This window comes from Heliangelus exortis, chromosome 8 (assembly GCF_036169615.1).
Source record: "Heliangelus exortis chromosome 8, bHelExo1.hap1, whole genome shotgun sequence".
In the NCBI taxonomy this organism is placed as follows: domain Eukaryota; kingdom Metazoa; phylum Chordata; class Aves; order Apodiformes; family Trochilidae; genus Heliangelus; species Heliangelus exortis.
This window is the reverse complement of record NC_092429.1, coordinates 19,531,850-19,553,859: the sequence shown is the minus strand read 5'-3', so window position 1 is coordinate 19,553,859 and position 22,010 is coordinate 19,531,850. Positions and strand designations below refer to the sequence as shown.

General features: G+C 38.7%; 1 protein-coding gene across 1 annotated transcript; it reads left to right on the top strand.

The window, feature by feature from the left end:
- The first annotated feature begins 1,957 nt into the window (after positions 1 to 1,957).
- On the top strand, positions 1,958 to 21,089 carry DPH5 (diphthamide biosynthesis 5). Its single transcript, XM_071750951.1, has 7 exons — positions 1,958 to 2,224; positions 3,941 to 4,065; positions 7,234 to 7,342; positions 16,586 to 16,706; positions 18,757 to 18,796; positions 19,860 to 19,963; positions 20,842 to 21,089. Exons 1-7 carry the CDS (start codon positions 2,090 to 2,092, stop codon positions 21,063 to 21,065), a joined length of 858 nt encoding a protein of 285 aa, XP_071607052.1. The 5' UTR covers positions 1,958 to 2,089; the 3' UTR covers positions 21,066 to 21,089.
- The last annotated feature ends 921 nt before the right edge of the window (positions 21,090 to 22,010 follow it).

The window sequence follows — 22,010 nt, the reverse complement described above, 5'->3', positions numbered from 1 at the left end:
ATACTCCAAAATCCACAGCTCAAATTTTATCCTCCCTTATGTTAATGGAAGCCGTAAATAATTGCTCTGAAGTCAGTAAGCAGTCATAGGATAAAGATGAAAAGAACACAAGGGTGATTTTATTTCAGAGCTTACCTCGATACTTTTGTGACTGATTAACTCCAGTGTCACAGACAAAGAATCTAAGCACCTTTAATTTGTATGTTTATGTAAAATAATGGGAACTCCAGGATAATGAATGGACCCACAATAAAACTGCATCATGAAAGACTGGTTGGGAAGGGTACTCACATCTTAGAATACGTGATGAATGAAAGAAGCTTCTGGAAAGACTGTTAAGAATATGCACAAATATTGTGCCAGAAGAATCTGAGGCTTTAATCACTACACAAATAAACTCTTTACAAGAAATACAAAACTAGTGCCAACTATATACAAAGACAACAATAAAAAAAAAAGTCCCAGAAAAATCTGGTCAAGAGTGCAATAGTCATTGGCATGCATATGGTACACGTTTGCCTCTGTGGTACACCTTCCTCTGTACTGCACCTCCTGTTTTGGAAAAATTAATGGTCTCTTCATCTGCTACATGTCCAGCATGGACAGTGGGGTAACTCCATATACTTACTGGTATTAATCCTCCTCTCTGCACATGGTCCCATTCTGATTTGGAAGAATGGCCTTTAATAATTTAATATTTTGGCTCTTTTAAACCGCTAGCAAATCCACCAATTTACTTGTTAGATGTGTGTGGAATTCAGAATAGTATAAACCTGCTATTCCTATGTACCACTAAAAGAAGTATTACACTGCAAGCCAAGCTTGAATCTATACCAGATGTGGTTTATAAGAAAAGGAAATCCTTTTCTCAAACAAGAGGGAAAATAAATTCCTCATTTGCCTTGTGAAAAAACAAATAAATAAAAAAAAAATTAAAAATTTCTTTTTTTCAAATTTCACAGATACTTTCATGTCTGAGTTCTCATTGCAGAAGTGTATTCTGGCTAGTCTGCAGCCTTCTTTTGCTAGGACTGCGTGCAACAGCTTTCCTGAACAATCACAAGCATAAACTCAGACAAATAACAAGGTCTTCTAATTATTTTCTCTACACTCACATATTAGAAAACAAATTCTTCAATAATTTAACCAATCCTATTGCAGAACTTCTGCGCAGCTGATAACAAGCATACATTTTAAAAATGTTAATTTCCTTGTGCATGTTCATATTTTCAGGCAGGTTTTTTTTCCTCCTAAAGAATGTCACAGATATTTGTATGAGCAACAGCCAAAACCACGCATTTGTTGAATTTCTATATAATGGCACCAAAACTTGGTTTTCAATATGAAAAAAACCCCTTCTGGTACTTTTAATTCAGGCTTGAAAGTCTTTTGGAAAGAAGTTTGCACCCAGGCCTCACAGAGAAAGACAAAAGCACCGATCCACCCAATAATAGTTTAGGGGAAAGAGGAGAAATTTGTACTCCCAAGCAAAAAAGCACCTGCCCTCCGGCTTGCCTGGCTGCGGGACAGCAGAAGGAGTCCTACAAGGTCCCACCTAATGGGACCACCCCACAATAAATGAGCCTCCGGAGGAGCGAAAGCACTGCCCAGCAGTTAAAGCACTGCCCAGCAGTTAAAGCACTGCCCAGCAGTTAAAGCACTGCCCAGTGGGGCACGCAGCCCCAGCAGCAGGCCCAGTACTAGGACTGGGCCCGGCCCCAGCCCCAGGCCCTCAGAAGGCGGTGTCACTTACCGAATCCCGGCCCGGGGACGCCTTTGGCGAGCGGCAGCGCCCCGCCCCTCTCCGCTACGGCCATGCTGAACAACTGCGGCCTGCTCCCTGCCAGGGGGACTACAACTCCCGGCAGCCGCCGCGGGCCGCAAAGTGCGGAGCGGGTGGGTCTGGGAGGCACGTGGGAGAGGTGCCAGCATCGGGGGGGAGCGCCCTGAGTGCAGAGCGCGGAGCCGGGGTGCGAGGGTTGGGCGGCGCGGTGCAGTGCGGGGTGAGGCGGCCCGGCCGATCCACGTTTCCCTCCCGTGAGAGGTGGCGGCGGCAGTGGGCCTGGCGGCTGTAAGGGTCTCTCCAGGCATGCTGTATCTGGTCGGTCTGGGCTTGGGAGATGCCAAGGACATCACGGTGAAGGGGCTGGAGGCGGTGAGGCGGTGCAGCAGGGTGTACCTGGAGGCCTACACGTCCCTTCTGACAGTAGGGAAGGAAGCACTGGTAGGTCCGACCGCTGCGATCCCACGGGGCCCTCACGCCTTCCACACGGGAGTGAGGAGGGGGCTGGTGGGGGGCCGGCAGCAGCGGGAGAAAGGAACACGTTCTCGGAGAAAACACGTACCTCACCTTCACACACTGTATTTTGTTGAAAAAGCATTTTACTACCTGATGAGAAGACTGGAACGAAAATAATTTTTCACTTTTGCAAGTAATGTTTGTAGACACTAGCTCTCATCTCAGATTCTTATGAAATGGCAGTCCTGAAATGTGGTGGAACCTGGTCAGAAAGGAAACGTCAGATCTGATTTTTAATTAAAAAAATGTACCACAAAAGTGCATGTTTTGGAACCTAGAACCTCAATAACATACTGAAGTGTTTCAGTGCCTGCTGCCTGTGGGCCAGGCTGGCTCACCATGTTCAGTCAGAGATAGGCTGTTGAACAGCATGGAGATGAACTTCTTGTTAGTAAACACAGTTTAGTGAAGAAAAAAGTTGTAAAAATTATAACTGGTGGGTTCACTGGTCACGGAAAGAAAGTTCAAAATGTTTGGGGCCACTTCTGGCATACCTGCAGTATTTTGAAATTAATACTTCATATTTTGAATACTCCTTTTTTTGTTTTGTTTTTTTCAATACACTGAATTGAAATTAATCCGTTCAAAATAAAACTTTGTTGTTGTTGGATACTTGGAAAAAATTGCAAAATCCAAATAATTATTTAGATCTTTTCTTTTGCAAAATCTGTATTAAAAAAAGATGGATTTCTAGCCAGATGCAAATAAAAAAAATGCTGAATATTTTTTGTGTGGTTATTTCAGGGGGTTGTTTGTTTTGGTTTTTTAAGTCTTTCAGAAACTGTGGAAGTTCCCAAAGAGGAGATAATTACAGAAAAAAGATCAATACAAATAAAGTAAAAGATGTTGTCTTACCTGAAACTGCCTAAGAGGGAATACAGGAGTTAGTCACCAAGTGTTGGTAATTCAGATAGTTTACATACAAATAACAGTGGCAAATGGTTTATTTTGTAATTGAAAGGAGGCTCTCCTAAGCAACAGGAAGTTAGTGGAAAACAGATCCTTTCCTGCAGGGATTTCCTAGAAATCGTCATGTCAATCAGATCTCAAAATTAAAATGATATGACTTGCTTAGTTTATCCTGCTGGCCTAAAATGTATTTGAAAAGCTATTTGAGGCTGACCATCTAAATCAGCCTACCATTTGGCAAAAGAACTGTCTGGACTCTCAGAGGGAGTCTACATTTATTTTTTGTCAGGAGAGTGTTTTTTTGTATATTCTGTAGTTACTGTGCTTTGCTTTGCCTTCTGGAGCAGTGTCAAAGCATGCAAACAGATTCCATTAAATGGGGTTTTCCGCTGTTATTTGCAGGCAAAGATTAAGCTATCACTGAAGTCACAAGAGTAGTCAGTAGAAAATCTTTCTGGACCGTTGTGCAGGTGTGACTGAGTTTCAGAGCACCTCCTCAAGTGACACAGTAGGCATAAAAACCAAAGAATCAGAATGTGCTTGACTAATTTTTATCAACTCAGGAGCTGCTTGATGGGAAGCTCTGATGTTCTTGCAAGGGGAGTCTGCTGGAAAGAATGAAGTTGGCCTTTTCATTGTCTGTTCCCTGTGTTCCTGAGGGAGCACCCAGAGAAAGATGAATGCACTCCCAAGTGTCCTATGTTGATGTTTATTATTAATTTCAATTTTTAGGAAGAGTTTTATGGAAAAGAACTGACTTTGGCTGACCGAGAAATGGTGGAACAAGAAGCAGATAGCATTTTAGAAGAGGCTGATGTCTGTGATGTTGCATTTCTTGTTGTTGGTGATCCCTTTGGGTAAGACAAAGCAAAGTTGTAATTATTTCTCTAGCTTGATCACTTTTTTAAATAGGAAGAAGCCATAGTCCGTAATTCTTTTTGAAGAAGCTGATTTTCAGACCAGAAGCACCTTTTATGTCTTTGTGTATTTTTTTATTACATTAAAAATATGCATGCGGTTGCCTACACATCATCTTGCTTTGGTATTTCCTTGCCAAATATCCTGTACAGATAGGAACGTGGACCCTCCAGGATCTGTAAATCTTACCTGCAGCAGTCACTTATTTCATTCTCCATGCTAAGTTTTATAGAGAATATGTTGTTCCAGGTTTTATCTGCGAACAGAAGAAATCTAGAGTATCACATAATTAAGGCATGTACTATGTTTTGAGAGAGTATTCCTGTAGTTGCTATTTGTTACAAACTGCAGCTTCTGTGCTCAGTGTTTAAGAGTGAATACTGACTGTTGGTTGTACAGTGCTTCTGCTTTGACGTGTGCTGATTTGTAAAATCACCTGGGTCATTACAAAGGTCTTACCACTTTGGTTTATTAAGCCTTTTGTTTCCACCTTTTCTTCCTGCTGAAAAGTATAGTCTTTTTTCTGTCACCAGAAGGATCTCCTTCTGTCATTTCAGTCAGGCATGTAATGTCAAGCCATACAGAAGGGCTTTTAGTCTCCAGCTGGTGCTTCAAGTTTTACAGCATAGCACTAAGGGACATAAGGAAAATCAGATCACTGAGCACCCTATTTGTGAAAAAGAGGAGCAGTGTGCACATCTGTCAAAAGCAGATAATTTATGTAAATACAGGTTGAAGGGAACTGGAAAGAGAATATGATATTAAATCAGTACTTATGGTCAGGTGATCCTGTATTTCAGAAATATTAATTATAATTTCAATGCATGTTCACATTGAAATTAGGATTCTTGTATAGTGAAGAGCCACATTACCTGTACCTTTGTGCTCTGTTCCAGTGACTGATACAAATACACAGGATGAAAAACAACAATTTACATGTATTAAAATGTAATTGCTGCTTCTAAGCAGTATCTTGATCTGCCTCAGTTACTAGTTTTTGTCCATGTACTTAAGTTCTAATTAACATACTGCACCATTGTAGTGGAAAACTACCCTTTTTTGAACAAGTTGTTTCTCTGTAAATGTTTATGTTCTTAGCTTTTAATGTAGCTAGAACAGCTCCTGTCCCCATACAGAGCCCTAAGGATTTAAAGATTCATAGTGTTACTAGGAAAGAGTATTGAATGTTTCTGTCCTAAGAGAAACTATATGACAGGAGCATAGAAGCCATGTGACTGCAGCTGATCATAGGGTTTCAAGTATATTTGCAGATCAGAAGAGTACCTGACAGCCTTAGGAAATCTTCAGTGTTGGTAGTTTATGGTTTAAGTGATAAAGCAAGCTATGCCTGTGTTATTCTCACTGTTGTTCCCTGCAAGTTTCTATCTGCCTATGTGGTAACATCTATGGATGTGCTAGCAGGATTCTGACAATTTCAGTAGTATACTGGAAATCCCACATTAATTTAGCCTGATGCTAACATTCATATTGTCACTGGCCATGAAACTTAAGATCTCTTATCAGTGACAGAAAATACTTATATATCTCTGGGTGCAGAGGTATACTGCTCATGAGGGCACTTCTGCTTTTAGCTGCAGTCATTATGGACAGATCTATTAGGAGAAAATACTGGCTGCAGCAAATTGCAGTGAGTAAAGTCAGCTGATGCCTTGGTCAGTATTAGCATAACCACAAATTCCTCCAGTGCACCTTGTCCTATGTATCTGGAGGGAGTGATACAAGGCTGTAAAACGAGTCCTCTCTTCTCTTTGAGCAGGGATTCTTATCAGCTTTGCTTACAGACATCAGGAGCATAGTTTGATTACTAACCAAAGTATTGTTTTAGATCACTTTACTGCATTGTCCTGGAAGCATGTTTGCATCAGGGTCTCCGGTTTCCTAAGTTCACATTTCTTTGTTTTTTTCTCCAGTGAAATTGTTTTGTTTTGTTTTTTCTCAAACAGTTGATTCTTTCAGCCTTGCCAGCTGCTGCCACATATATGTTCCACTCTGAAGCACCTGATCTGCTGATTGGTGCTACTCAGACACACAATATCAAAAATCAGGGCATTTCTGTTAAGATAACTGAACCAGACCAGGGTGAAAGCAGTCTTCTATTTATTCTTGTCAGTATATCCTATTTATTTCTTTGCTTCCTTCTTTGGAATGCCCACACAGAAAAATGTATTACATTTTAGGAATGAGACGGATAAGGCTGTTGCTCAGGTTTGATAAATTTAGATAACATTTCAGTTATTTTCATATTTCACATGGAAAATGGAGTGCCTGTCATATATGTAAGAATACATCCAAGCAGGATACATGGGTAAGCATTGCTGCAATTGGAAAAAATGCTGTATCTATACATGCTTACCATCTCTTAAAAGGACTCAAATCCCAATGGCATTAACTCCAGTCATTCTTGCACCAGTGACAGCGAGGTGTTTATTGTGCATTAGACCTGGAGCCAGTTTTAGTTGAGTTCTAAGCTTAACTAGAATGTGCTTAATTATTTCAGGATAAACTTGATCAAACTTAGGCATTGTCAGTTTGGCTTATCTATTGCAAAATTTGTTTTTGTCTAAGAATGTTTTTTCTTAGCACTGCATGCAGTATCTCAGCCCATTGAAAGTTCTTGTGTGAGTCTGTTGCTTTCCTAGCATGCACTGGTGCAGATGGGAGAAGGCCCTGATGGGCAGAGAGTAAGGAAATATTGGTGCTGTGCTGAAGTCTATGCCAAATAAAATTTACCTTTACAGTTCAACAGATGTACAGCAGATACCTGCAGAGAAAGGATAAATGGAACTTTCATTTTCAAGTAGTTGCCAAAGATACTTTAACAATTGTATTGGTGTTACAGTTTTAATGATGTCAGGAAGCTGAAGACAACTGTAACATAGCTGTATTTTCAGCTAGAGAGCATGACATATAGAAACCTTATTGGAGTCTTTACTTTCCTGTAACAATTAGTCAAGTTAATTGTTGCCCTTCTGGCACCTTTGCATTGCTCTAGTTGTGAAAGGTTTCATTTTACTTTGTTGAAGTATGAATTTACTAACGTGGTCTCTATCTCTTCAATCTTTAATTCTTTTTTCTTCTTAACACAGAGCCACAACACACAGTGATTTAGTACTGCGTGCAGTAAAACTGGGGATTCCATACAAGGTCATTCATAATGCTTCAATAATGAATGCAGTGGGCTGCTGTGGTTTACAGGTAACATTTTTGTAAATATGCTATTCCACAACTTTTAAAATTAGAATTAGTGACTTCTACTACTGTAGCAGTGCGTGTTGCAATCTGAAGTTTCAAGATCTATAGCAGCTATATACTTCTGTTGTCAGAATTTATTAACAACACTTCCTTTTCAGCATGCTACATGTCAGCAAAAGCTGCTTTGGTGGGTGCATGTTTAAGTGAATAGTAACACTTCTATTCTTCTCTGCCTTCTGACTTCCTTCTGCCCTAGGAGACTTTGATATTTAAGTTAGTTTACAGATAAACCTTGTCTTGGCTTCTTTCTACTTCTGATGGTCACCTGATAAGTTTATTCTTAATTTAAGTGATTATCCTGCTGAGAAATCTGCTGGTCTTCTCATTAAAAGAATATATGCACAGCCATCTGCCCAACCCAGATCATAACTAATTCCAAAATCTTGTGTATGATGCATACTTCCTTTCTGAGGTTGACTTATTTTCACTTTCTGCTTATCTGCTGTGAGAGGAGGGATTTGCCAAGCCAAGGACTGAAAGAACAAATACTTTTTTGCATGGCTAAAGTAGAAAAGGTCTAGCAGCCCCCAAGTAAATGCTTCATTACTCCCTTTACTACATGTATAGTTCCATTATTTACTTTTCCTGCATACATCAATGTGTGTGTCATAACTAGTCACATATAAATTAGTTGAAGCTTCCCCCTCTTGTTTTCATTCATTACTTTAACACCGAAGCTGCCCTCTCAAGTTTCAGAATAGTTCCCTGTGTATGGGAACCCCCAAACCAAGCTTCCACTTTTCAAACACTGAGAGCAAGTACAGGAATATAAGTTTACTACAGACAGGAGTAGAGATTTTGAACAGTAAGCAGTTACCACTGAAGGAGGAAACATTCCTTCTTAGCTTAACATAAAAGAACACCATTTAAAAAATGTCAACAAACAACTTGACACCTTAAAATTTACACTAACAAACTCCAATAGGCTTTTGTTGATGCTTACACATTACCTCTGGATTTGATCACATTTGAGCAGTTTAGCAATGCAAGAGTCCTGCCTGATCTGACAGTTTAGCAACACTGGATTCACACCTCTTATGAGGTGTGAATGCAGAAGGGAATGCAGCACAGGATTCACATTCTTCATAGTTCTTCCTGTGAGCACTTTCTTAGTGATACCTGCCTGTTGCTCTAACACTTGAACAAAATTATCTTTTAGGAAGGAAATAGGCTTCTTGTCAAAAATCTACATGTACGGCAGACAGATGGCAGCTGTTGCATGACTGCACTTACTTGGGCAGGTAACACAGGAGCTGAGGTTGGGCCTCACCCTTTTGCCTTCAGTGTGGTGCAAAGTTTGCTTCTGCTGTCAAGCTGTTGACAAGCAGTTTCTACCACCTACTGTCTTTTTATTGTTTTACCTTCATTAGGAAGGAAGATGCACAGCTTGTATTTCCAGAAAGAACAGGCAATGGTGTTCTCTGAATGCCAGCAAGGCATGGGAAAGGGGAGTATAGAACTTCTAGTTCAATTGAAAAAAAGAGCAAAAAAATAATTTGGAATATATTGCAAACATATGAGGAATATATATGCAAACATATGTCCATGAGGTATTTCACATATGGAACGTTTTAGTTTACTGTTTCCTTATCCCATGCTGAAGGGAACAGACTCTGAAGGAAATGTGATGTTACTCACTCTGGCAGCAGTCTCCTTTTCCATTCTGGCTTGGGAGGGGCTGCCTTCTCATAAGTCAACAATCCTGTTGGTGTATTAAGCATTTTAGGAAATAGTGATCATATTGTATTACCAGACAGCCTGCAACAAGCTGTGTGTTTAAGTCGTCATTGCATAAGCAGCAAGTGAGGGGTATGTTTCCAAAAAGCATCCTGTGATTTAATTAGAATTGTGACAGAAGTTTACATTTTCTTTCAGCAGTCTATGTTCATGGGTGTTTCCTACCTTCAATTTGGTTTTGGAGTCACTGTGTTTTAAATTGCAAAGCTGCTGTCAAGTATGGCAGTGATTCCTCTTTTGCTTCACCACAGAGAAGGCTTGGCTTTTTTTCTTGCTTTAATCTGATTCTGATACAAAACCTCTTTCTTTCTCGCTACAGAAAAACAGGAAACACCTTTATACCCTGTTCTGAAAGCCATGTGCGTAGTGAGCTGTAACTGCTGATTAGGCCCTCTGTAAAATGCAGCTACAGCCCAGTCTGTTGACAAAAGAACGTCTCTTGTCATCAGATCCATGTTTCTGTGCAGCCAACTGCATTCTAGTAGTTGTGCAGTTTTCCTAAACAGTAGTGAGTTACTGACTTGTAAGGAAGGTTGAATATCAAAGCTCTTACAGATTGATACAAATGAAAGCAGGGGATACTGTAACTGAACTACTAGTCTGACCGGCTATAAAGCTTTATGACTTACTGTGGCTCCTTCTTTTACTCTGTTCCTGCTCTGCTTCATTGTGTCAGATTTTTTTTTTTTTTTTTTTTTTTTTTTTTTTTTTTTTTTTTTTTTGGTGAAGAGCTGCTGAAAATATGCTGAAGAGCATATTTTCCCTGAAATACATTTCCTAAAAATAAAATAAAATTAAAATACAGCCTGGGAGGAGAAGCCAGGGATAGTGCCTGTGTGTATGTGCCTTTTAGCACGTTCTCTGCAGGTTTGCATCTCTTGTCAGGAATCTGACCTGTAGGTATGTAATCACTCTGACTCCTGTTGGAGTGGGTAACAACCACCAGTGCTTCTATATGTGGTTTGGTATCTATGCACACTGCCAGGGAAATCAGGAGGGGGACAGAAGCCCTCAGGGGGTGGCAGAAATTCTCAGAGAGCACTTCTAGTAGGTGCTAACTTGTGAGGCAGTTCAGCTTTCCTCAGCAGCAGCTGCACTGTAGTCCCATAGCTTTGGAAAACTTAATGTTTTAGGTAATTGGTTTACCTCTGTTGTACTCACTGCTCAGCTACCCTGTGAGCAAGACATGGCCTTGGCACTATCTAACTGGGATTCAGCATTGCAAGCTGAGGACAAAAAAAGGAATCTTGTCTGATTCCTATGGGTTTATCTGTACCCCCACTCAGTTTTTGATAATAGAGCTGATTGCTAAGGCATTTTTCACTATAATAAAAAGGCAGAAAACTCAGTATCTCTAATTTGTACTTTTTTCCTTCCTACCTAATCTGCCTGACATCTGGCTTAGTTTGGGATGGTCACTGGCCAGAGTGGTGCTCTCCAGACAGAATTCTTTATGACTCAGTTCTGGTAATATATCTCTGGGACAGACAACAGTATGGAGGGTCAAACACATGAGGACAACTCTGCATCATATTGACCTGTGATGCATGTGAATGACTGATGCAATTTGAAGTGGTTTGAGATAGTATAATTACTATACAAAAAAAAAAAAAAAAGGATTGAGGACCAAAGTGCAAAGCTGGAGGCAAGCCATGGGATGAGATAAAGCACTAAAATGAGCCACATATTTCTGGGAGAGTGGTCTTGCTAACACTTTATATTTTGGTAGGGTAGCTAGGTAAAAAAACATGTCATAGCAAAGACCTGCCTTTCTTTTGAGACATACCCACTTTCCACCTGAGTAACTTTAGAACAAACATCTGTATGTCCCCTTGTTCCTTTCAGTGACACAGTATTTTGTTTGCAGTCCAGTTAATTCTTGTAAGACAGACGGTCTAAAATAATTGTGTCTTTTCACTACTGATCTGATCATTGAAATGCAAAAGCAGTGCTTACTATGTTATTTTTGAATCTTTACTAAACAGGTGAGTACATTTTTCAGTATGAAGTAGAGAAATATTACTTATAATAATTTTATAATATTACTTATAAAAAGGAAGCTGAAGGATAACTGTGCTCACTGTCAAATAGAAAACCTGTAGTAGCTGCAGGAGCATAACCTCTGAGTCCCACCCTCTTCTGTGCCCAGTCTTCAAAAATACTCTTTGCTCTAATAGGTGGGGCTCTACTCAAAGTCTTTTTTATTCTGTGACATTTAAAACAAACTTTTCCATCATTCATTGATTTTCTCACTTACCAGCTTCTGAGCCTTTTAGAGGTTGGCATTTGTTTCTAAAACCAGTTAAAGATTAAATTGGTGCTAGTCACACTGTTTTACTACTTAAAATTACTGGTCAAATTAGTGCCATTTATCACCAGCAAACATGACCCAGAAACATCCATTTAATCAAAATAGATTCTCTTTTTCATTTAGATACCTTCAGTTCAGATTAGTAACCCCATGTGACCAGAGTGGAAATGAATCATTGTTTGATAATGTTCAGAAGAGTCTTAAGAGTTTATTAAAAATAAGGTTACATTACCTTGAAGAGAAAATCCTTTCCTGTTCAAGTTTCCTTGGAGTTTCTGAATCTTTTGGTAACTGAATTCTGTCCTGCTTGTGGAGTGGGTTGCAGCAAAAAAAACCAAACCTGTTCTTAGCTTCAGCTGCTTTTATGTGATTTGTCTCAGCTGCCTCCTGAAGATTGCAATCATGTGGAGTGGGTTTCCCTCAGCCATCCATTTCTTCCCAATTCCTTTCTCTCTGGCAGCTACTAGGGGGACAGGAAGTTTTTGGGGCAGCTGAGCCAATCCGTTGGCCTCCAGTACAAGAAGGAGTCATAACTGTGTGGAGGGCAAAAACTTTCAATTTCATGTGAAGGTTCCCATGAGAGGCATTTAAAGTTACTAAAGGTCTGTGGTACTAAATAAGCTGGTGTAAAGGGCTAGAGCTAGGCTTGTGGTTGTTTCTTATGACCAATTACAAGCAAAAATGAAGCTTGACTGATTCTTGCTACCTCTTTGTTGGTGTTTGTCCTACTTCTTAAGCTGTTTTCTGGCAACAATATTTAATACAAAGAAGAGTAGGAGTTCTATTTAATTATATTTAATTAATTATAAATCTCATTCACTTTGTCTGGCGGGTTGTTCAGTGGTTACAGAGGACAGGGGGAAAATATGACTTGATATGTTCCTTTTTTTGAGGGTGAATGTTGCATCATGTCAAAACTCTTATGACAAGGATAAATAAAGTGTGTGTCTAAGCTTTTCCATTTATGTTCATTGGGATTTGTCAAGAAGCTGGCATGGATGATGCAAGGTGCCCTGTGGTCTCTGTTCCACTGAGGAATAGCTTATGGAGAAAAAGCCTTTCGGTGTCTGTTAGTGGGATGTGATCAGGCTGTGCAGTATCTTCATTTACAGAACACACCAGTCCTGTGAGAACTATCTGTAGTGTTAACCTGTGACCATCTGAACATGGAACATAGTTGAGTAACATTTCAGTCCTACAGGTTTTAGAGGTATGTGTGTACAGGAGCAAAGTCTGAAAAAGGTAATGTTAAGATTCATTATTACCATCCTCCCCTGACATGCATCCAGTTATGAAGCTGTTTGAAATTTTAGGAGAGGAGATAGGCTCAGAAGAGAAAAATTGCTTTGTCACCATTGCAGCTGATACAGCAATAATTCTGGGAAAGATGATGTAAAAATAAATGTCTGTATTTTGAAATGTTTACTTCTTGGTTTCTCTGCAGCTGTTGCCCTACTGACCTTTTAATGTTATCCTAAATCTTCTCTCCTGCTTGCTTTAGTACTTTAGTACTTTAGTTGATGAACAGCTTTCTGCAGTATTTTGTGAGAGGCAGAAAACTTCAGCAGACAGAGCATTGCCTCGGGGTAGAGTTCTGGCTTCCTTTCTTGCCTTCAGCTATTGCATTGCAAAATGTAAGTGCACAAAGCTTTGCTTAAGCCAATTACTGCTTGGGTTGGGGGGAGAGGTATTTCCAAAGACTGAGGTCTTTCAAAATGACCTTTTGAAATCTTTCAGTGAAGGTTTTGAGCATTAGGAAGAAGGTAGGAACATCAGTTTGCAAGCTGAGAGCCCAACATGTCTTCACAACCATTTCACTGAGCCCCTTTGAAATTGTGGCACTTTTGTACCTGAGCAGAATATAGGCATTCTTAACAAAACTGATGATTAGTGCAAGTGTGATGCCTGAGATATTTTAACTTGTTCAAAAAAGATATTACCCCCTCCTAAACTCCAGATGCTTAATGTAGAGTGCAGCACACAGAAGACCACTGTGAAACTTTATTTGTGGTTGTCTCTCTTCAAAGCTGTATAGCATGATTCTTTCAGTGACAATATACAGAGTCTTCCTTGTCTTAGTAAACTTCTTCTTAACAATCCCAAGCATGACACTTTTTCCCTAGTCAAGTTGTAATACACCTTGGTTAACAAATGTGCCACAGTTTTATTCCCATGTAGGGTACTACTCTGTCTTGTCAGGTTTGTAAAAAGAATCCTTTTAACTTCAGTGGGCTCTGGATCTAGTGGACCTATTGTCCTCTGTAACTGCTGAATCCTTAGGACAGTAGTGGACTTTTTGGTATTTATTGCTTTCTTGGCAGCAAGGCTTTTCTCAAAATTCAGATAGTTCGTGCTAGATTCCAAGAGATAGGTATTAGAACCCAACACAGGAAACTACTGGAACAAATCTAATCTACATGAAGTACAGGGAGAGAGTTTAAAAGGTAATTCTGATAGTTGTTTTGCTTTAATGCAGGCTTGCTGTGGTGGGAAAGTGGTTCATATGTTGGCATAAATGTCACATTTCTGCAGAGATTGAATGATCTATGAGAAAGAAATATTTTTTGTCTGTAGAAGTGCTTGTAAGGTAATTGTTTACTAATATTCAAGCACAATAGGGGTATCCACTCAATGCTTCAGTTTCACAGCATTCTTAGATTGTTGGTGTACAAAGTTTCAAAAATAGTATTTTTCCCTATTTAATTTAAAGTTAAAATATGTATACAGAATTTACATATCTGTCCTTTAGAAGTTTAGTTAGTAGAGGGGCTTAAGTTGAAAACACATTTCTAGGATGTTAATTAAATACACACCATTCCATCTTCTTTGGTGTAGAGGTTACTTCTTGGCTGTCTGGGTACTGAGAAAACAAGTTATTTTTCTGAGACTGAAAGTCTTGTTTTCTATGATACCAATACCCCATGAAGATATTCTGAAATTATTTCTGCTGAATGGACAGGACATTTCTGACAAAAAATGTTTTTTTTTTTCTTTTTTAACATTCAGACTTCAGTTTTAATGCAATACCTGGTAAAGGACAGATTCAGAGAATCTGCCTGGCAGTGCTTGCACAAAGAGTAGCTTGCTTAACCTCTTGTTGGCAAAGATGATGGAGAATCTTTGTGAGGATCAATGGAAAAGAGAAAAAGAACAATTAGAACAAGTGCTGTAGGGTATGAAGCTGAATGCTCAAATTGTTTTTAATATGTGGCAGAGTGGTTTGGAAGATTTGATGCCCAACCAAATACTTATCAGATAGTAACATTTTGCCTATTTCTGCACATCTTTTTCTTTGCTAAAACATAGAAGTGGAAATTCTCTCCTTTGGGTTATCAGAATACCAAAGAGACTGGGAGGAGATCTGAGGTTAATTGAGGCCTCTTTCTGTACTGAAGAAGGGCTCCTGCTTTTTTGGAAATGACTGCAGTGGCTTTCAGGTGGCAAATGCTACGCTGGTACTGGGCATATCAGCAGTTTCCATGACTGAAGTTATACTACCAATAAGGTTGAAGGTTCATTTGCTCCCAGATGCTCAAAGAGACAAGGGGAGAAATAGAACCTTGTTCTAATAGTTTTACTTCAGATTTGGTACAAAATGGGAAGAGTTACAGCTGGCCACATAGCCACGTTCTTTTCTTTTTCTAGAAGCCAGTCTTGAAATAGTCAAGTTACATTAGGAGAGCAATTCCTTTGGTTCAACCTATATTTAGTTTACTGGAAGGTTTAGTTTACCCTTAGGTTGTGAAATGTATACTGTGTGTTCTTGTTCTTGTGCTATAATGAAATATTTAAAAGTGGAAATGTTTCAGTAGTATTCCAGGAACCTTTGAATAAACACTGATCCTATCAGCATGAATGGTTAAAATTTGAGCTTTTGGACCCTTAAAACCAAACATGTCTCTGCTTTGATTCAAATTCTGCTCTACCAGCATAAAGGAATTAAAACCACAACCTAATGCCACAGTAAAATAAGTATGTATAGGGGAATCCCCAGATGGCACAGAGCTGCCAGAGCTACTTGTACACAGGGTCCTCTTCTGGGCCAGTTCCTCCTGTAGTGGGCATGGAAAAGCAACTTTGCCTTCCAGGTTTATGGAGAAAGTGGAGAGGATATTCATGTAGCTGTTGTTTCTCTGGTGGGCTTGAGCAGAGAGAATATTGGCAAACTGTAAAATCCATTTAGGTTGGCCACGTTCCAGAGCTGAATTGACCACAATGGATGAATGATTTTGCCCTTTTTCAAGCTGATTACAAAAACTTTGAAGCCAAATGCTGCCTTAGGTTACATATGGCTTTTGCAGCACTGGAAATGGTTGGCAAGACTATTGCTTCAAGTGTGTTCACTGAAAACAGGGACTTGCAGTAATAAAATGTATTAAGACTGAGAATAAAATCAGTGAGTATGTTCTATGTAGAATCTGCTAGCAATATCTTCTTACTATATGTGCATTAAAATGCTGTACCAGCCTGCTTCCTGCTTTCTGATTTCATATCCACTGTCTCTTTAGACTGTAACTTCTTTTGCATGGTAGAGCTTTCATCTGAAGCAAATTACTTTTTAAATGCAAATAATACTATATCAGTACAATCAAAATGTTTCAGATATTACGGCTATGAAGTTTTCTCTGTAAAAGTACTTCAGAATTAACTAACAAAGAATAGAAGGTAAATTGAAACTTACTTAATATACTTCGAAAAGGGGGCTGCAGAGATAGGTAAAAACTTCACAGGCAGTTCATTAGTTGTTCTTTAACATGCTTTACTGTTTGGAGAGTAAATGAACAGCAGCACATCTCTATTTTGAAGAAAAAACAGTCTGCTAATTACAGATTATTAAAAAGAAGGCAGGGAATGCAAAGGAATGCACTAGAACTTGTCAAGAGATACAGAGAAGCATGGGGCAACTTTTTAAAAAGGAAGCATTATTTTTACTGCAATGCTTAGCTGTGTATTTGTGAAAGAGCAGACTCAAGCATCTTACAGGAGGGGACACTTCCTGCACTATGAAACTTCTTTATTAACTAAGCTCAGGACTCTTCAGTGTTGGCAATTGTTCATAATTTTCATAGCTACTTTTTGTGTGCTCTACTGATTGTTTTCTTCAGTGTTTGTGTTATTGCATTTTCTTTGTTTTGCAGTTGTACAATTTTGGAGAGACAGTTTCTATAGTTTTCTGGACAGATACATGGAAACCAGAGAGCTTTTTTGACAAGATCACAAAGAACAGGCAGAATGGAATGCACACACTGTGCTTGCTTGGTAAGCAGCAGCTGTCCCAGTTCCTTAGCCACCATCTTCCATGGCATCCAGAGACAGCAGTGATAGACAGGAGATAAAGTCTGTCATTGAACAACTGTTCTTAACTAATATGTGTCTTTAAAAATATACCAAAAATGGGAATGTTCAGCCATTGTTCATGCTACAGCACCTAGGAATGTCTTAATTCCTCTTCAGAAAATCCATCAGAAATGATGCCTTCGGAGAAGTTAAATATGAGCAGGAGGCACCTATTTTCTCGAAAGATCAGTGTGATTTTAAGCTGGATCAAGCTTAGGATCCCAGTCAGATTGCAGTGAGTAGCAGCTGTATTTTATTTACCTAATTAGGTTAGAGCTCAACACATCTGACTTTCTGGGTGCTAAATTTGACCACATTTCTGTTTTGTAAGGCAATATTGCCATTCCTCTGTTGCTACATTATTTAATCTAAGGAGGTTTTGGGAACTTCTGTAGATATGAGAGGCTTCAGTGCTGTAAAAAAATCCCTGCTTACCATGGAGCTGAAACACGATATTGCTGTTCCCTGTCCACTGTCCCCAGGCTCACAGGGTGCTGCCCCATCTTTGTCCCACCCAGCAAACCTTGGCTGAAAGCTGTTTTCTGAATAACTCTACAAGTCTAGGTAACTCCTTGAAGTTGTGGAAGTGCCTGCATATAAACTATTAAGGCACTTGTATATTTGTATGTGTAGTTACATACCTTCTGTATCATATTTGAGACACAGCTGGGATCTGGCAGTGCTAAATAAATTATTACTTTAAGTAAAAGCAAAGTCTGTGGTAAGTAAACAATTCAAATGTGTTAGCATCAATGCACATCTAACTCTCCAGGGCCTTGAAAGTTGTTTCTTTTCAGAAGAGCTAAAAATCAGAATTGCTTTAAAGAAGTGTTTCACAAGTGTTTTAAGCAAGAATTATTACAGCCATATGTTAAAACAAAGGGTTTTTTTATATTTTCTTTAATAATTTTTATGTGCTACCGTTTAAATTTTTTTATATATAATAGTGAGAGTAAAAACCATAAAATTGAATTTTAAATCTCATTTTTCAGGATGGTTGTGGTACCTGCATCTAATTGTAGCTCACAGCTGAAAAATACGATTTTTTTAAGTTAATTGTTCCCTTAATACTATTTGGTGATTCTGGTCTACTTATTGATCATGTATCCAGCTAGACTAGATTACCAGATAAGCAAATGTGCCATAACAAGGTTGGTACTGATAAATTTCAGAATTCAAAGTGGCTTCACAGACATACAAGCAGTTTGGTAAATTGTGCACTAATAATCTTGCAGCTTTGCATTTTAAACCCCTTTCTTCAGAGTCACTTTGGGTTATGAGTTGATTGTGTAAATTAAGCAAATACATTTTTTTAAGATCAAGATTAGAAATGTATCCAGCTTTCATATTTTGGGGACATTTGAATACAGATAGCGTTTGATTGCATCTTGGAGAGATTTCAGTCAATTGAGTTGCATAAAATGGCAGGGGTGCAGAGTCTTACCTGACCCCTTTCTCTATTTAATTTTTGTCCAAATCCTTTTTTTACTGTAACAAGATTTTTCTAAATTTTGATTGGAAGGAAGTGCTCATGCAAGTCAGGTTCCTGCACAGCAGTGATGTAATCATTGTCAGTCAGTCTTATGTTTTACCTTTTGAGACCACAATGTATTTGTAATTTAAGGGTTGTTCCAGTACCCTCCTGGTGTGTTTAAACAGGGTGGTGTTTAGCTATCCTATGGTAAATGTGCCTGCAATCTCTACTGCAGTATCTTTATTAATCTGTGTTGCCCTGAAATCTGTGAAATGTGCTTTATCTTTGGGTAAAATCCCATGCATAAAATCACAGTATTTTGTGATGAGTCAACATATGAAACAATAGAATGTAATTCCTGCTCCATTTGCCTGGATTAGGTAGAATATTGTTATAAAGTTTATAGAATTTACTAATTAAATTAAACTTTATCTACATATAAAACTAAGTAGGAAGTTTGTAGGAAACCTGCTTTTTAATTTCTATTTTGTTCTGCAGATATTAAGGTGAAGGAGCAGTCTCTGGAGAATCTAATGAAGTGAGTCACCGTTTTGAAAATATATAGAAACATACAGTATATTTACAAAGGATATTTTTGTACAAGGAATGGAGGTTCTTTGTCCCTAGCCTAATATTGAACTTACCTGCCTGCTCTTGTACTTCTCAGTAGCCATGATCTTTTGTTCCTTACAAGGAGTGGAGCATTTTTGTTCATTACAATAGGACCTGGCTTTATTTACAATAAGTGAAGTTGCAGTAGAGCATAATCTTCTTTTTTTTTAACTGTTTCGCTGAGGAGCATTAAGTGAGAATGAGGTAAGCTTTCTCCTTGGCAAATGAAATGTTATTTGACTACTGTTTTGTCCACTTCTGAAATAGATTAATAGCTGAAACAGTTTTTTAAATTCATTCTTCCTTACACTAGCTAGAAACAGTGTGAAGTACTGAATACATACCACTCTTTTTAAACAGCTAAATAAGCAATGTATAGAAAATGCTCGAGTTCATTTAACCGTATTTTAAAAAGCCCTTGCCACATCTTAATCATCTCTTTGCAATCTGTGTGTTTTGACAGTGGTGAATATAAATGGTTACTTTATAGGCATGCTGTAACTGGTTTAAATCAACATTTGTGATGTCTCTCAGTATCATTGAGGTTTGTTTATTCTGGAGTTTCAAAATAAAATCTGTTTGACTGAATCCACAGTTGGCAAAGAAAGCAGCATTTCATTTAAGAATATGTTTCTAGTCTGTAATCATCTGTCTGCAGGGCATTTGACAGAAAAGCAGTAGTTTGCCCTTGAATTTAAGTCTAATGCAAGAATAACTGCAAAACCTGCATATTGATTCCAGCAGCTGAATTTGTTTTTAGGACTCAAATGATCTGCCAGCTGGAGACCTTGCTGTTTCACAGGTGTTGAGAGAACATAAGAGACTTCTGTCTTTCTTGAAAATTCCCCTCATGTCTAAGAAGGTCCAGCATGGGAGCCTGGGCTTGCTTAAGTTCAATTTGCTGGTCTAGAGGTTTCCTGAAATAAACTCTAAGAACACTAGGGATAATTAAATGGGTTATATGTGAAAGTTCTCTACTTTCCACACAGAGGAAGAAAGATTTACGAGCCACCACGTTACATGAGTGTGAATCAAGCTGCAGAACAGCTCCTTGGCATTATTCAAAACAGGAGGCTTCAAGGAGAGGAACCAGGTACTATGACTGAAGTGGTTATATCTGTGACTACGTCTCTCACACCACACTCCCTTTCTCTTCATCTTTGCATCCTCTTGATCTGCAGTGGAATTGGGCTGCCTGAAATCCTAGCCATGAGATGGATTTGGCAGTCTGAACATAGTTCAGTGAGCACAGATGAGTAAGTGCTAGTGGCTCCTGGAGGTTTAGTTAAATCCTCAGCTTGGTAACCCTGTGCTGTTTCTGTCCTTTAATTTTGAGTGCTTTGATGTGTTAGACTTGCAGGAGGCAGAAGGATTCTGAGAAGTTTAGGTCAGTTGAGCTTCAAAAATCTCTGCTACATTTGACTGGTCACACTTTGCTCTGCCTGAATAGCAGCCTGCATCTAGGTTAACTCAGTAATTCAGAACTCTGATTTTGACCCTTAATTCATAACACTAGTCAAGAGCACACTGTGAAAGACATCTGCTGAGACCAAGGATGAAAACACATCAACTATAGAGATAACTCAAAATAATGCGACAGAAAAATTCTTTTACTAGATAACCATCTATACTCTTCCTTTTAAAACCCTTAAATACTGTTAAAATAAAAACCCCTTTCATTTTATGCATATGTAGAAAGAACTAGAAGGAGCAGCTTTCTCAAAGTGAAGACAATTCCTGAATGAATTTTGTATTTTATTTCTTCTGCCTCCCTGTTCTTGTTTTTAAACACCCCTAAGATACAGTTCTATTTTTTTGGAAGAACAAGCTTTCTAGACCACTCCAATGATTTATTTAGAAACTTGAGAAGTGCAGAGACTTACAAAAGCAGTGTTAGGGTTTAGACATTTTGAGTACTTTATGATAGGACTATTAGTCAATAAATTAAGCATTTAATCTTCTTTCTTACAGAAATTACTGAAAACACAGTTTGTGTTGGCCTTGCACGTGTGGGTGCTCTGGATCAGAAGATTGCTTCAGGCACACTCAATCAGATGGCTACGGTGGAATTAGGTGGTCCACTACATTCCTTGATTGTAACAGGCACTATGCATCCTCTGGAATTAGAAATGCTTAAGCTTTTTTCTGTAGATAGTTCCAGTTTTGAAAATAATGCATGTCAAAGGACCACTTAAATAAAAATGGAGATTTAAATTTTTCTTCTGTCTTGACAGCATAAAATTATTTCTGTGACCATTTAGAGCTTGCCTAAGTGCAGTTAGATTGTGTATTGTATCAAAAGACAACACTGTAGGAACACAGACCTGCTTTTATGTGAGGCTACAATCTTCAAGCTGCAGCTTTTAGCATCACCTTCTGACCTGTAGAAACCTCTGAAAACCTTCACACCTTAAAAACCCTTTGTCTAATTCAGTTCACTGACAGCTACAGTCTTAGGCTGACAACTAAGATAAGAAGTGGAAGTAGGTAACTAAAGAAGAGTACCAGATACCTGTCTGGCATCACTCCCACTGCAGTACATTAACCAAGCCTGCTGCATACTTAGTTGTAAGTACATTTGAGATGTTAAATTTTGCTTTTCAACTTTTCAGAAAGGTAGCCAATAGAAGCCATTAGCTCACAAAACAGGTTAAGTGTGTACCCATCTTTACACTTGGGAGAGTGAATACAGAAAGGTGAGAATGTTCTTTATGTCTAAACCAAGAAAAACAAGAACTTAGCTGGTGAAACAGAAGAAGGTGCATAGAAATGCATATTTCAGGTTACAGAAGTGTAAAACAGAGCTGAACTTCAGAAATGCTGGCATTAACATCTGAAGTGCTGGACTCAAACTCACAATTCACCAAGTCAATTCTCAGAAGACAGACTGGGAGAGTTCCCTTTAAAACAGCCAACAGATGATGGTTGTGGCTGTTTCAACTGATCTTCACAGTAAGTAAGACAACAAAGCAGACCTGTATGCTAATTTTTTTAAAACTGAAGATTTATTGGAAAGAAATTGAATCCCGTATTTTTTCACCAATAAAGGACATTTAACATTTGATTTAGACTGTATTCAAGTAGAAAAGATTACATTAAAAATTTCTACTATTGCACTTGGGACAAGTCATGGCTACGCT

Excerpts from the sequence above, each read along its gene's own strand:
- DPH5 (XM_071750951.1), top strand. The coding sequence starts at position 2,090 with ATGCTGTATCTGGTCGGTCTGGGCTTGGGAGATGCCAAGGACATCACG. Across the intron at positions 18,797-19,859 it reads TCTCTGGAGAATCTAATGAA|AGGAAGAAAGATTTACGAGC; the intron begins GTGAGTCACCGT and ends CTTTCCACACAG. Across the intron at positions 19,964-20,841 it reads GCTTCAAGGAGAGGAACCAG|AAATTACTGAAAACACAGTT; the intron begins GTACTATGACTG and ends TCTTTCTTACAG.